Genomic DNA, 16,159 nt, shown 5'->3' on the forward strand with positions numbered 1-16,159 from the left:
TCATATCAGAAGAGGGGTCGGAACCAAAAATCATGGCCCCATCTGGAGGGACAGAAACAAGATCAGACTCATGCAAGCTTTGGTTACCTCCATCTTCCTTTGCGCTTGCAAGACATGGACTCTTTTAGCAAAACTGGAAAAGAAAATCCAGGCCATGGAGATCCGGCGCTAGAGCAAACTTCTAACCATCAGCTACTAAGCCCATCTGGCAAACGAAATTGTGCAACACCAACAGAGGTAATCTTGAACACCACAGAAAAACTGTCAACCCAAAAACGTCAGTGGTATGGTCCCTTCATAAGACCATCAAGACTGGACAAGTTTATTCTCCAGGGCACAGTCCAAGGAGGTAGAAGTAGGGTGAAGACCATAAAAGAACTGGGCCGACAACATCAAGGAATAAACTGGTGCCAACTTTGCCATGACCCAAAAACAGGCCATGGACCATAACAGTGGAGAAAACTGTCTATAGTTGAGTCCTTATTAGTGCCCTGAAAAGCCCGGCGGTCGAGGGATCCTTGAATTGTGCTCTTCATATCGCATTTATTGTTTTAACATACTGTGAACTTTTACCTTGTTTAAACTTTAAAATTATTTATTCTGAGAAAAAAACCCACATAATTGACGCCACTCGTATTGATTGATCAGCCTCAGCGCCTTCAAGAGAGCGAAAGAGAGAAAGAGGAAGAAAGAGAGAGCAATAGAAAGCCAAAGAGAGAGAAAATAAAATAACGAGAGGGATAGAGGGAAAGAAAAACAGAGAAAGGGGGAGTTTAAAAAAGAGATGAGACAGAGAGAGAGAGAGGAATAGAGAACAGAAGAGATAAAAGAGAGGAAGAAAGAAAGAAAGAGAGACTAAGAGATTAAAAAATAAAGAAAGAAAGAAAAAAGAAAGAAAGAAAGAAAGAAAGACTAAGAGACTAAGAAAGAAAGAAAGAAAGAAAGAAAGAAAGAAAGAGAGACTATGAGAATAAGAAAGAAAGAAAGAGAGAATACGAGAATAAGAGAATAAGAGAATAAGAGAATAAAAGAATAAGAGAATAAGAGAATAAGAGAATAAGAGAATAAGAGAATAAGCGAATAAGAGAGAAAGAAAGAGAGAAAGAAAGAAAGAAAGAAAGAAAGAAAGAAAGAAAGAAAGAAAGAAAGAAAGAAAGAAAGAAAGAAAGAAAGAAAGAAAGAAAGAAAGAAAGAAAGAAAGAAAGAAAGAAAGAAAGAAAGAAAGAAGAGGAAGTAAGGAATGGGAAAATTAAGAGGTGGAGAAAAAAGAGCAAAAGAGAAAGACAGAGATAGTAAGACAGAGAGAGGGGGGGCAGGGAGGTCGGAGGAAACAGAGAATTGATGATGGGTAGTCGGTTTTCGTCGTTCACTTTAAAGAGCCGGCGTAAAGAGTCGTTTCGTTTCCGAACAACCCATCACTACTCCGCTATGCTCTTGAGGAACTTGCAGACGCAGATCAATTTAAATGATCCGATTTATTTATTCGATTTAAATTGCGCTTTCTTCAACTCCTGGCCATGTTTGCATTTCATAATCACTAATTTGCAGTTTTTGTTGTGACCGTTGAAGACCAAGTGCAAAGAATTCCCGCACTCGTTTTGGTTGTTATGTTAGTGCCGCTGCCAAGAAGAAAACCTAATTTTGCGTGCCTTAAAAAGATCAGCTGCAAGATCAATTGACCCAAACAGTTGGCTTTAAATGTTGATAGTTTGGGGTAATCAAAACAAAATACAATCATAAAATGAGGGATTCGAACGAATCACTTCGATGTTTCGACAATTACGTTTAAAAAAAGGTTGATAACAAAATGTACATACGTGTAACTTGGAAATAACCCTGCAAGTGATTACAGTTGCCTTTACTCATACCGATTCCCTTTTCCTATGGTAATACTTTTAAATTACTAATATATTAGCCCGACGCTTTTTCTAACATTTGTGCGGCACAGTTCATGTCATGGGAACCTGTCGTGGGTTCAAATCCAGCTCCAGACTTCCTGTGCGGAGTTTGTATGTTCTCCCCGTGCTTGCGTGGGTTTCCTCCGGGCACTCCGGTTTCCTCCCACATTCCAAAACATGCATTTCAGGTGAATTGGCCGGTCTAAATTGTCCCCAGGTGTGAATGAGCGAATGAGTTGTCTGTCCCTGTGTGCCCTGCGATTGGCTGGCAACCAGTTCAGGGTGTCCCCTGCCCACTGCCCGGAGATGGCTGGGATAGGCTCCAGCCCCCCCCGCGACCCTAATGAGGATAAGCGGTACAGCTAATGAGATGAGATGAGACCTTTTAGAAAGAACAGTAATTTTGCCAACACTTGCTCTGTTAAAAAGTACAAACCGACCGAATATCGGATACAAACCCAGATAAATCACGTATTGCGGCATCTGATGGGGACATGCGGTACTACAACTCTTTTGGTTCCTTGGATCAGTGTTTCCTAACCTATTTGGAGTACACTTTTTTCAATGAAAAATCTCGAGGCACACGGTCCATCGAAAGTGTTTGAAATAATAATTCTTGGCACCAGATTAAGGTGTGTTTTTAAGTTAAAATTATCATGTTGTCTGAATTGACAGTATAAAGTGTACTGTATTCTATTTATTTGTGGTCACGGTGGCTCAGGAGGTCATTAAAACGGGTAATTCATTTTGTTGTACAGTATTTGGAATTTTTGATTTTACTGTACTTCCAACCTGTTTTTCCAAGTTTTATTTTATATTTTTTCTTGCTTTTTTAAGAAAAAAACTTGCATACGCTTAAAATGAGCAACACTATCTATCAGTAGAACATCTTTTTACTACGTTCTAAATATGTCTTTTTTAATAATAATTAAATTGAACATAATTATGTGCACAATTATTACTTTAATTGGTGTATTTTATCATTAATTGATTACTATTACAAAATAAGTTGTTAAATATACTGTAATAATAATAATAATACATTGTATTTGAAGCGCCTTCCAGGAAACCCAAGATCGCTGTACAAATAAGTAGGACACAACAATAAAGGAAGAGTAAAACAAGAATAAAACAATAAATAGCCAATAAAACATCTCATCTCATTAGCTACACCACTTATCCTCAGTAGGGTCGCTGGGGTGCTGGAGCCCATCCCAGCAATCATCGGGCAGTGGGCAGGGGATACCCTGAACTGGTTGATTTGACTGAACCGGGTTGCGACAATTTCGAAGGTCAGGCGGCAATGAGTTCCAGAGCTGGGGAGCAGAGCGACTTAAAGCTCTGCTTCCCATGAAGCTGAGGCGGTCAGGGGGTACAGTGAGATAGAGGGAGGAAGATGATCTGAGGGTGCGGGATGGCGTGGCAGTGTGAAGGAGGTCGGAGAGGTAGGGAGAAGCAAGGTTATGAATGGCCATGTAGGTGTAGAGCAGGATTTGGTAGTTGATTCTATGGTTGATTGGGAGCCAGTGGAGTTGCTGCAGGACAGGGGTGATGTGATGGTGAGAGGGGGGATTTGGTGATGATGTGTGCAGCAGAGTTATGTTTTATGGCTTAATGGTATACAGGTATTGTCGTGATTACCTAACTGGAGCCACCTGAGGTAATCAGCTGGCGTGCTTCCTGGTTGGTGGAAGCTTTCTACTTAAGCTGTCAGCGTCCAGAGATGGACGTTCGAGTGTACTCCTCGTTTCCATGAGTGAGCCTCCAACATTCAAGGTACCCACGTTCCCTTTGTGTATTCCAAGCCTGCTTCTCGTTGCCTGACCCTTTTCTGTTAAAAGTTTACGACCTACTCTCCCGCCCCGGCCACCGACTTACCTGCTACGTTACTCGTCACGCGTTTCACCACGGAGCTGCCATTTCGTCCAAAGAGACTTTCTGCCACCAAGAGACGACGTCCCAAGCCTGCTCCACCGACCCTTGTCCAAATAAATTATAAAACTGACGCGATTGGATCCGAGTGCTTGTTCTGGTCACTGACAGGTATTTACTTTTAAAACTGTTACTTTTGCGCCACTGTCGTGGAAAAAAAACTTGCCCCAGAATTCTTTTGTTCATCACGTAAAGGGACATTGTGTAATAGCTGACCACTAAGTGCCGCTGCATTGTGTAGTGCACCTGAAAATAAGTGCTACAAAGCACAAGGAAGAACACAGATTACAGGGACTTAAAACAACCGAACCGCACCATTTTTCTTTTCACTTTTCTGCCGAGCTTTCCGGAAGGTTTTTGGATATTTCTTTTACTACGTCATAAGCACATGATTAGTATAAAAAAAGAAAAAAAAACATAATCTTCTTCCAACTACTAATATGAATGAATGTTAGCTACCTGAATGATCACTGAAAGAAAGCAAAAATTAATACAAGGATAAGATTGGGCAATTTCTTGCGTCACAGGGCAAACTGGTTGAAAACCACTACCTTGAATTCACACAACTTTTTCTACGCTCTAAAAAATGGTAGAGCACTGATGCACGTTAAACATGACCAACAGCACATCCAGCAACAGCTTAAGACTTGACTTCCTTCTTGAAAACAAACGACAGCTCCCGTCTATACGCCCTATTTCCCCTCTTGTGATTGGTCAATAGTATTAATTTGTCCATTGATTCCGTGTTGTTGAATATTCAAAAGGTTAAAATTGTTTTGTACTATCTGTTCTTTTGGAAAATAGTTTAATTTATGTTTCCTGTGTTTTTCAGGGATGTGTGTTATTACTAGCTTTTTTTTAAAACTATAGTGTTTTTTCATAGTTTATTCGTAGTTGCAATAATTTGACATTTTGTTGTGTCACACACTGCTTAGTATAAAAAGGTTGAGTCAAAAGTTTACCGGAGAGTGGAAAAGAAAATGTTATTAGAATATATATCAGAATAATAGGTATTTAAAATATTATTTCATTTTCTGAATAACATTACATTATTATTGGTAATATACTGTACTGGTCAAATGGACCCCAAAGAAACTGTGTTCTTCCGAGGGAAAGTGAGACAAAAAATTATTGAGAATCCCTGCGTTAGCTTGACATTGCTTGAAAAATCAATTGTTTCCTTTTTAAAACAACGCTGTGTATTATAGTGTCTTCTACTGGTTAAAGACTCATTAGGAAAAAGTGAATAAAGGAAATATCATTGATTGTTGGACTTGAGTTTTAGGCCTCAACAAAGGATACTTTTAGCATTTTTAAGGAGTACTACAGTGGAACACAGGAAATGTCCCCGGTTCGAGACCAGGTGGAAACATATGTTGGCTTTGGAGAGGGATGGGCACCATCAGGCTGTACTTTTCCAAGACACACCTAGTGGTTAAGCGCACCAACCAACCAACCAACAAACCAAACAACCAACCAACCAACCAACCCACCAGCCAACCAACCAACTAAATAACTAACCAAACAATCAACCAAACGACCAACCAACCAACCAACCAACTCACCGACCAACCAAACGACCAACCAAGCGACCAAACAAACAAATGGGACTTATAGCCTTTGCTCTGAAAATAATGGTCTACTAGTGATCCTAAGAGCCAAGAAGAGAACCGCAGGTTTGAGAGCGTTCTCCATTCGGGCCCCGGAGCTGTGGAATGCTCTGCCCTCTGAGATTCAATCTGCAACCTCAGTGGAACTGTTTGAATCTAGCCTTGAAACACACTTCTATTCCAGAGCATACGAAGGACCTATATTTCACGTTGACAATATCTGTGTATTATTTGTTATTGCAACATCCGTTGCAGCCTGATCATCCACCAAGGGGGATAACCTCAAGTGGGCTCCTTTCTTAAGGTTTCTTAATTTTCCTTAAGTTAAGGTTTTTGAGTTTTTCCTTGCCCTCATGTAGTTTTAGATCAAGGGATGGTGTAATGATATTTTGTAGACTGTAATAATCTCTGGTCAGTGCAGCCCTTAGAGCAGTATTTTTCAACCTTTTTTGAGCTAGGGCATGATTTTTACATTGGAGACATTTTGCAGCACACCACTATCTAAAAATGTTGTGAAATGACACTGAACACTACGTAATATAATTTATAATACCCCCAGTTTTTACGGCACAAACACTTGAGAAAGACATCATATTTGCAGAAAATGATTCATAAATGTTATATAACATTTTAAATGTTAAATAGTGACATTGAATAATTTCTCACGACACACTAGTGTGTCGCAGCACATTGATTGAAAATCACTGTCTTAGAGACGCATTGTGATAAAGGACTATACAATTAACATGACTTGACTTGACTTCATGATAGGCGGCGGTAATGCACCAATGTTACGGGTGCCACCAACGATGAAGAGTCTGCATCATACAATCCATTAATTGGTGATGACTGCTGCACCAAACGCCGAATAAGATCATATTAAACAAAAACTCCCAGATTTCATGTATTCAATCTACAGCTATTGGCGCTTGGCAGCAGGACGACTTTAATGTCATTTCTGCAGGTCTGTACTTTGCGTAATCACTGCCTTTTTACTCCCGACCGAGACTGTATTTGTCCACTGGAGTCGATCCGACGGAACGTTCCGTTTCAGCCGTATGGAAAATCTATCCAACTTGGTAAAAACACCAGCGTGAGCTTCAGACGTGGAGAAAATGTGCTCAAGTGGGAAAGCACATTTCAAAGAGGAGCTTCGAGGAGCGCAAGAGGAGACCGAACGAGACCATCGACCGCCGGACTCTGTATACAAGCAGATCCGATCAGGTTGGTCATCCTTGACGTTTAATTTTTGTCTGTTAACACCCAACGTATCATAATATTTTATTTTGCATAGGGCCCTGTCTTCTCTCTCTCCGATTATATTCTAATATGTATATTTAGACATGATAAACTCTGAACGTTAATGTAGTGATGCGTTTGCTGTATTTTGTGTGTTTGGATTTTACACAACTATGGGGATGTCTTTTTGAGTTTCAGTAATTTGTGTTTACCTCTTTGTGCTTTGTAGCACTCGTTGTCGGTTTGCACTATACTGTATATGTATATATAAAGTCACCGATGGTCTGGTGGCAAGGATGCAGCACTCTCGCTGCTGTTGCCTGGGTTCGAATCCCGGTCAGAGAAACTGTTGCAGACAGACAGACAGAACAGAGCAGTGCTAAGCGCGTGTGTGTGTGTGTTCTGAGATCATGAGATCGAACCTCCTGTGTGAAGTTTGCATGTTCTCCCCGTGCTTGCGTGGGTTTCCTCCGGGCACTCCGGTTTCCTCCCACATTCCAAAAACATGCATGTCAGGTTAATTGGCCGCTCCAAATTGTCCCTAGGTGTGAATGGGCAAAAGTGAGGTTTCTGTCCCTGTGTGCCCTGCGACTGGCTGGCAACCAGTTCAGGGTGTCCCCTGCCCACTGCCCGAAGATGGTTGGGATGGGCTCCAGCACCCCCGCGACCCTACTGAGGATAAGCGGTGCAGATAATGGATGGATGGATATATATATATATATATATATATATATATATATATATATATTTATATATCTCATCTCATCTCATCAGCCGTACCGCTTATCCTCATTAGGGTCGCGGGATATATATATATATATATATATATATGGCCAATTCTAGACATTTGGGTGCCCTAAGCACAAATGCTGTATGGTGAGTCAAAAGGTTAGCCCACCCCTGAAGTAGACCCTGCTGCATTGATGGAGATTTTGAGACAAGAAGCTTAACCTTGCATTCAACTGGACTTATTGCATAATTTCTGTTATTACGCATATTTTAATGTTGCTGCTGACTGTGTATTGTCTGATGATGCCCTTGCAACATCCATTGCAGCCTGGTCATTCCGGATGAGGGATTACTTCATGTGAAATCCCTTTTCAAGGATTCTTACATTTCCTCATGCTTATGTCTTTTGTCTGATTTTCTTTGTCCTCCGTTTTGCAGACATGAGTGAAAAACATCCCCCCACTGCGCGACCGGAACAAGAGTTTCCTGGCATTAAAATTGAGGACGAGGAGGATTTTAAGCCTTATAACATTAAGCAGGAGACCGAGTATGTAGAGCCTGTTTGTATTAAAGAAGAGGAAGATTTTAACGTTTTGCTAGTGGCTGAGGTCCAATCAACCATTGACGATCAAGGTCAACATGAAGAGAACAATTGGCAAGAGCCTCTAAGCTTCAGCTCCCGCCAACATTCGAGAACAAAAGACAACGAAACATCCGACTCTGCAAACACTGAAAGCGACACACAGTCGGAAGGTGATAGCGCATGTCCTCATTGTGGGAAAGCGTTTACAAAAAAGTGTCATATGAATTTGCATATGAAAGTTCACAACGGCGAGAAACCTTTTGCCTGCTCTGTTTGCGCTAAAAGATTCACCGAGAGTAGGCACTTAAAAAGCCATGCAAGAATCCACACTGGCGAGAAACCTTTTGTCTGCTCAGTTTGCGGTAAAAGGTTCCCTGTGAGTGGGAGCTTAAAAAGCCATGCAAGAACACACACTAGTGAGAAGCCTTTCGCTTGCTCAGTTTGTGGTAAAAAAATCCGCCGTAAGCAAGACCTAATCAAGCATACCAGAATCCACACTGGGGAGAAACCTTTTAATTGTTTAGTTTGTGGTAAAAAATTCACCCAGAAAGGAAACTTGGTATCACACACACTAACCCACACTGGTGAGAAACCTTTCTCCTGCTCAATTTGCGGGCAAAGATTCACTGAGAGCGGGAGCTTAAAAAGACACACGAGAACCCACACTGGCGAGAAACCTTTTGCTTGCTCAGTTTGTGGTAAAACATTCAGCCGTAAGCAAGAACTAATCAAGCACACAAGAATCCACACTGGGGAGAAACCTTACGCCTGCTCTGTCTGTGGTAAAACATTCACCTGTAATCTAGACTTAAAAAGGCACACGAGAACCCACACTGGCGAGAAGCCTTTCGCATGTTCGGTTTGCGGTCAAAGATTCAGCTGGAAGAATGCCTTAAAATATCACTCAAGTATCCACACTGGGGAGAAGCCTTTTGCCTGCTCCGATTGTGATAAAAAATTCAGCCGTAAGGAAAACCTAATCAAGCACACAAGAATCCACACTGGTGAGAAACTTTCCAACTGAACTTTTACCCATCAGCTTTTATTTATTTTTGTTCTCATTTTAATGATCTCATCACCTTGTTGCCTCTGGATTAGACTGTTTCCCTTTCCCTGAAACAAAAAGAGGAAAAATATATTGTCAACATCATGTAAAGAAATGGGCTGCACAGTGGATGAGTGGTAAGCGTGTCTGCGGCACAGTTCTGAGGTCATAGGATCAAATCTTCCTGTGTGGAGCTTGCATGTTCTCCCCGTGCTTGCGTAGGTTTCCTCGGGGCACTCCAATTTCCTCCCACATTCCAAAAACATGCATATCACGTTAACTGGCCGGTCCAGATTGTCCCTAGTTGTGAATGAGTGAGTTGTCTGTCTCTTTGTGCCCTGCAACTGGCTGGCAACCAGATGAGGGTGTCCCCTGCCCACTTCCTGAAGATAGCTGGGATGGGCTCCAGCACCCCCGCGACCCTACTTAGGATAAGCGGTGCAGATAATGGATGGATGGATGTTTAGAAATGTTATATGTGCTGAAGTGGTCCATGTTGGCCATTCGTTTTATCTTCTTGGTAACAAAACTGCAAATGATAAAATATTTCTTTTTTGTTGATGTTCTGTATAAAAAAGGAAAACAAAGTTTTCCTGGTTTATATTTGTGTACGGTGATATTTGAAAATTGAATGTTATCTGATGTTATTTAGTGTGTTTAACCTACAAACACTGGAAAATAAAACATAACTATGAACCGTTTCTTTGTACTCGTTTCTCCATCCCAGCATATTTGTGACCAGGGCCCCTGGTCCTATTTCAATGGGCCCCTTTTTCAGTCCAGGAGTTGTTTGACCAAAGCCACTTAGCTATGGAGGAAGAATTAGAAAAAAAAATGGAATAGCAGCAAGCTCTTATGATGCATTTTCATTGGGAACAAATCCAGGAATATGTTGAGAAGTTAACATAAAACACTTTACCATGTAAATTCAAAGAAAATTTTATAAATATCCTTATGTAGACAAAAACAAATTTATGTACAGTATCAGTTATTTGTAATCAAAATTGAATTTGCCTTGCCAACAGATTGTTAGGCTTTACACTAAACTCTTAGAACTCTTATGAAGTAGCTTCACTACATACATTTTAAGTGGTCTACTTAACACTATAGGTCGCAGATATTTTCTTACTCCCCTATTATGACTAGCGGACAGTCAAAAGGCTGTGTTTTTTCCAACTAACAACTCAACGGCCCATCTTGTCACCATTGTTCTGTAATGCAACAAGGTAGGGTTGTTCGATTTGAATGTGTAAGGGGGTGCTGTTGATAGATGCATAGAAAGCTTGTTCAAAGGACTCTTGTTGAATAACTCACTCAAGAAGTGAATGTTTCAAATTTATTGCTTTAAAACGGACTTCATATATTATTTTGTCTTCATTTTGATGAGAAAATAATAATATAGAAATATTACAAAAATACTACTACAATAACACTATTATAAATAAATACTATTGTAACCGCGGTGTACGTGTCCCACCAAAGATCCACATTCACGCTGGACTGGATGATGAGGTTTTTATTATTACAGTTTCTGCAAATGGATGAGTCACAACATTAGCTTTTTCTGCTGGGTCTGATCTCTTTGATCTCTTTGTAGTACTCTGGTAAAACTGACAACAAACCCCGCCTCCTAGTCACATGTTAGAAGCCAAAACCAAACCCCACCCCATACCAGCAGATGGCACTGTTGGACTCAGCATTGCAGGACATTTACCAAAAACTATACACATATTTTAGCAGGAATTTCAATAAAATAAAAGTTATTATTACACCCGTTACATACACCCCCCTGAAATTCTGCTAAATATGGGAGTGCTACACTAAACAGAAAAAAAATCACAGCCAAAACGGCAAATACTGATGAAAAAGACACGAAAACTGGTACAGTATTACAAGGAACAAACTGAAGTGCATGTCAGTTCTAAAACTCTCCCAAAAAAGGAGTGTGAAAAGAAAGGAGGCGATCAAACTCCTATCTAAGCACAGACTCAAAGATGCCTGTTACATCTCTGAAATATCAAACATTGTTCCTGTAGTTGTAAGTGCTCACATAGGCACAATTCTTGTTTCTTACTCAAGCTTTGTTACTTAAACTGAAAGTGTATCTCTACTGAACTTAAATTAGGAACTAGCAGATATTGCAGACAGAGGATTGTCACCTACCAACTGGTCATTCATCTGACAAATTAGACGACTAGGAGGCCTGATGGACTGGCGGACCCTAAGACCATAACGGTCAGGTTGAGCACAATTAACCTGAGCTTGAAGGTCTGGGACAGTCAAGTCTAAACAGTCAGTATCAGGGGAGTCTGCGTCCGGATGGTCAGGGTTCAATGGGGTCTCGTCTGGGAGACCCATACCCAAAGGGATCATGTTTTCAGAGCACTGTGATGGGCTTTCCGTATTGTCACTTGAAGTATGGTCAACATCTTGTTCGGGGATGTGCTGACTTCCTCGACTGGATGTATCAACACTGCGAGAGTCGGACTGGGCATCAGATCTACTGTCTAGTGAGTTATCCTCTACCTCTGGATGAACTTGCTCTTCACCTGCCTGTATCACCCAGTTTACTGTACGGACATCAGTGTCTTCAACCGCGTCAGGTAAATCAGGGCATACATCACTTCCATGCATAGCAGCGTCAGACTCTGAGTGTTCAGATTCGCTGGCCAGATCATCCTCTAAGGGCAAGAAGCTAACAGAGAGCAGCAAATTCCTGTGAACTACCTTTTCTTTGCCCGTCAGACAATCCTTGACTCTATAGACATTGAGATCAGGCTTGAGTGATATGACTTCATACGGGGTCGACTCCCACTTGTCTGCAACTTTGCGTTTCCCCGGGACACCTCTGTTGGTGATCAACACCCGGTCTCCCACGACGAGGGGTGATCCTTTGGCCCTACGGTTGTACAGCTTGGCATGACGAGTCTGTTCTCTGAGAGTATTCCTCTGTACAATCTGAGCAGCTTCATGTAGATCTTTCTTGAGATGGCGTACAAAGTCAGAGTAGCTGACAACAGCATCATTGGTATTAGCATGTTGAAACATGACATCGACAGGGAGACGAGGGATCCTACCAAACACTAGGTAAAACGGTGCAAACCCTGTTGTCTCATGCTCTGTGCAGTTATAGCAGAATGTGAGCTGCTGCAGCATTTGTGGCCACTTTGCTTTGGGCTGAGGGGGAAGGGTTCTGATCATATCTCCCAAGTTCGGTTGAATCGTTCTGCGATACCATTTCCCATGGGGTGGTACGGAGTCGTATGGGATTTCTGCACCCCTGCCATCTCTAGAAGCTCTTTGATCAGTTTGCTCTCAAAATTAGCTCCCTGATCAGAGTGGATACGCCGTGGGAAACCATAGACAAGGAAGAAATCCTGCCACAGACGGCGAGCAACTTGTTTGGCGGTTTGATTCCTGCAAGGGAAGGCGTGCGCCATCTTGGAGAAATGATCAGTTACGACCAGGACATCTACAGACTTGTTCTCTTTCTCAGCAGTCCAAAAGTCTATACAGACCAACTCCATAGGCTCAGAGGTGACTATGTTCTTGAGTGGTGCACGGTTGTGTGGTTCCGGTGTTTTCCCTACTACACAACGCTGACAGGATTTGACATAATTCACAACATCACGTTCCATGCCATTCCAGAAAAATCGTTGCCTCACCAGAGACAAAGTACGGTTCTGGCCTTGGTGACCTGCTGAGTCATGTAAACCTTGAAGGACTTTCTGTTTCAATGAATCAGGCACCACAAACTGGAAGATTTTCTTGGCCATGTGAGGATCTTTCCTTATTTTGTAGAGCATGCCATTCTGTATGGTGAGTCTGCTCCAATGTTTCAGTAGTTTCATCACACTAGGCGACTCGACAGCTCTCTCACGCCTGGTAGGTCTCTTGTGTCTATGCACAAAGTACATGGTTCTGCTTATTGTGTTGTCCTGTTCTTGTAAACCAACAAGCTGACTCTGTGGGAGTGCCGTTGACTGATCTCCCTTCTGCAGAAGATTGAGGTTGGCATCTGTTCCCATCACTTGACCCACGCCACCAGTGGACTGAGCACTGAAGACAGCAGCAACTTCTTCTGATGTCACAGAACCATTGGAGCCTGATGGAATTGCCCTTTTTACTGACTCGTCTGATGTCCCAGCACTCTCGTCTACAACAGCGTGACAATTGTTGGATACTCTGAACACCTCTTGCACAGTACTGTTGTTCACCCCGTTGACTTGGTCCAAGAGCGAAGTATAGGGCTCGGTAACAAGGCGATGACCCACACATGACCGTACAAATGGCTCACGGCTCAGAGCGTCGGCTACGATGTTCTTTGGGCCGGGAATGTACTTCAGGTCAAAATTGTATGCAGCAAGCTTCGCTACCCACCGCTGTTCACACGCATCAAGTCTTGGTTTGGTCAAAATGTATGTCAGTGGGTTATTGTCGGTCCACGTGGTAAAGTGTCTTCCTTTCAACCAATGGCTGAATTTATCACATACCGCCCATTTCAAGGCAAGAAATTCGAGCCTGTGTGCAGGGTAGTTGAGCTGGGAGCGAGAGAGCGTCTTACTTGCAAAGGCGACTGGTCTGGCTACTTTTCCACCAGGTGGCAGCTGTGACAGGACTGCTCCAATCCCATCAAAGGATGCGTCGACAGCCAGAATAAACGGCGCATCAAAATCTGGGTGGGCCAGAGGGACACCTGTCACAAGGTCGTGCTTCAGTGTTTCAAAGGCGTTCTGGCATGCATCGGACCAATCTGCAGGCGTCAGCTTCACTTGACCTTTCTTGCGGGCTCTCTTGCGCTTATGCTTGTCACCAGATTCAGATGTGAGCCTGAACAGAGGTTTTGCCTTCGCAGAACATGCTTCAATGAAGCTTTGGAAATGTATCACCATGCCTAGAAAGGATCTGATTTTACTAGGGCATGGCGTCTTGCCATCCGACTCCATTAGATCAGCGACTTGTACGTCATTTATCGCTCTCACCTTCTCGGGGTCAGTCCGAATTCCATCCTCACTGATGACATGCCCAAGAAATTTCACAGTCCGTCTGAGGAAAAAACACTTTTTGGGTGCGAGCTTGAGGTTGTGTTCCTTGAGGCGAGTAAACACCATCTGCAGGCGTTGGAGTGCAACTTCTTCTGTGGGGGCAAACACCATCAGATCGTCGAGGTAACATAATAGGCTCATGAAATTCTGATCACCAAATATCGACATCATCATCCTCATAAATGTTGCTGGGCTGTTGCAAAGTCCCTGAGGGAGCCGGTTGTACTCGTGAAGCCCGAATGGTGAGGAGAATGCCGTGTACTTTTTGTCGTCAGGGTGCAAGGGGACATTGTAGTAGCCTGACGTCAGATCCATTGTGGAGAAAAGGGCATTTCCCCCAAGTGCGGCCAACGCATCAGCTTGATGCGGTAGTGGGCAGGCATCCTTTATGGTTCTTGCATTAAGCCTTCTGAAATCAGTACATACCCTTAGTTCTCCATTCCGCTTCCATATGAGAACAAGCGCAGATGCATAGTCGCAAGTCGACTACTGAATAATTCCTTTCTCTTCCATCTCGTTCAGAGTTGTCCTCAGTTTTTCATACTGACTTGGTGGTATACGTCTGTAGGGTAGACGGAACGGCTTATCATCAACAAGGTGGATACGATGTACAAACTCTTTGGCCTCTCCACAGTCCATCTTATGGCGAGAAAAGATTGACTCGAATTGTTCGATGATATGAAGGAGCTTGTCTTTACACTGCAGCGAAACCTCACATGACTTCAGGTCAATGTCTTGCAGTCCCAGAGCTTCCAATGTACGCATCATGTCCTCTTCTGACCTGGGTCGGACCTCTTTGCTCTGTACACTCTGCACGTTGCACTTGACCTCCTCTGCATTGGGCAGGTCTTCCGCTGCGATACAAGGAGACACATCTGCAATTTTCCTGTTTCTCCTCAGCACCACAACTCTGTCCGTGGGATTAAAGACTTTAACAGGCACCCATCCATCTCCTCAGAGTGGAGTAACAACTCGTCCGACAAGGACTTGTCTGGGCCCAGCCTTTGATTGGGTTGGCTCAACGACCACTGTACTTCCCGCAGACGTCCCGGCCAACTCAGGTAACTTGCCCCAAATAACGTACTCGGTCCGTGGATTCAGCGTCACGCAACTCTTGATTTTTACTGTCCCTACCTTGTCTGGAATGCAATCACCTCTCCATCTCTCTGTGTTGGAAAGCATTGACAGGAATTGACTGTGGTTATCGGACAGACCGTTGTCAGGAGTGGAAACTAATCTCCAATAGCCATCAGTACTTTTCAATTGAGTCAAAATATATTTGATGGCATTGCTGCCAAGGATCATCTGTTCTGTCTGGCCTGGCACCACCATTACTGGTATTATCATTTGGCACCCGTAAACTGTGACGTGAATGTCGTACATATCTCTGGGAGAAACTTGGTGTCCACCGCAGCCTACAATGACATAATCATCGGCCGTGTAACTCATCATATCAGGGAATTGCTGCAGGAGGGACTTAGCCGTGTCCTCACTTACTGTACAAGCCATCGACCCACTGTCCAACAGCGCTCTGAAAGTGGGGCCTTCTTGCACAAGTACAGGTGTGTAAAACAGTTCGTCAGTCTCCGCTATTCTCTGAAACCCCTGAAAGATCAGCTTCTTCGATGGAGGTATCTTGTTGCTATACATCTCATAAATTGATTTATTATCTTGCATGTCAGGCTTCACATTAGTGGTGGGAGGTATACTCAGTTGATCTGCACTGTTCTCCCCTAAGCGCAGATCAGTTAGTTTCCCTGAGGCAGCGGGACAACTTTCGTCACTGGACAATCACGTCGAGAATGCCCTGGGGCATGGCAGTGAAAGCAAAGGTTTTTGTCTCGGCAATGAGAGAGAGCACTGTGTTCGACCTCTTTGCAAATGATACATGGCTTGGCAGTGAAACCATTGATTCTGGCTCCAGGTCGCCTGGTTGGAGCTCCCCCTCTCTCTTGAAACTGGTTCGAGGTAACACGTATCAGAACTTTCTCCAACATACTAATAACGTCCGTTAGAGAGACATACTGTGGGCTCGAAGTCTGAGGTGGCTCGTGCACGAGGGTTGGACCATGGTTCAC

General features: G+C 43.1%; 1 protein-coding gene across 1 annotated transcript; it reads left to right on the plus strand.

Moving 5' to 3' along the window:
* The first annotated feature begins 6,255 nt into the window (after positions 1-6,255).
* On the plus strand, positions 6,256-9,689 carry LOC148365568 (uncharacterized). The gene is made up of 3 exons (XM_088335054.1): positions 6,256-6,404; positions 6,495-6,664; positions 7,847-9,689. Exons 2-3 carry the CDS (start codon positions 6,556-6,558, stop codon positions 9,013-9,015), a joined length of 1,278 nt encoding a protein of 425 aa, XP_088191180.1. The 5' UTR covers positions 6,256-6,404; positions 6,495-6,555; the 3' UTR covers positions 9,016-9,689.
* Positions 9,690-16,159: the final 6,470 nt, after the last annotated feature.

Source organism: Urocampus carinirostris, chromosome 5, assembly GCF_059441175.1.
Source record: "Urocampus carinirostris isolate Australia breed hairy pipefish chromosome 5, RoL_Ucar_1.0, whole genome shotgun sequence".
In the NCBI taxonomy this organism is placed as follows: Eukaryota; Metazoa; Chordata; class Actinopteri; order Syngnathiformes; family Syngnathidae; genus Urocampus; species Urocampus carinirostris.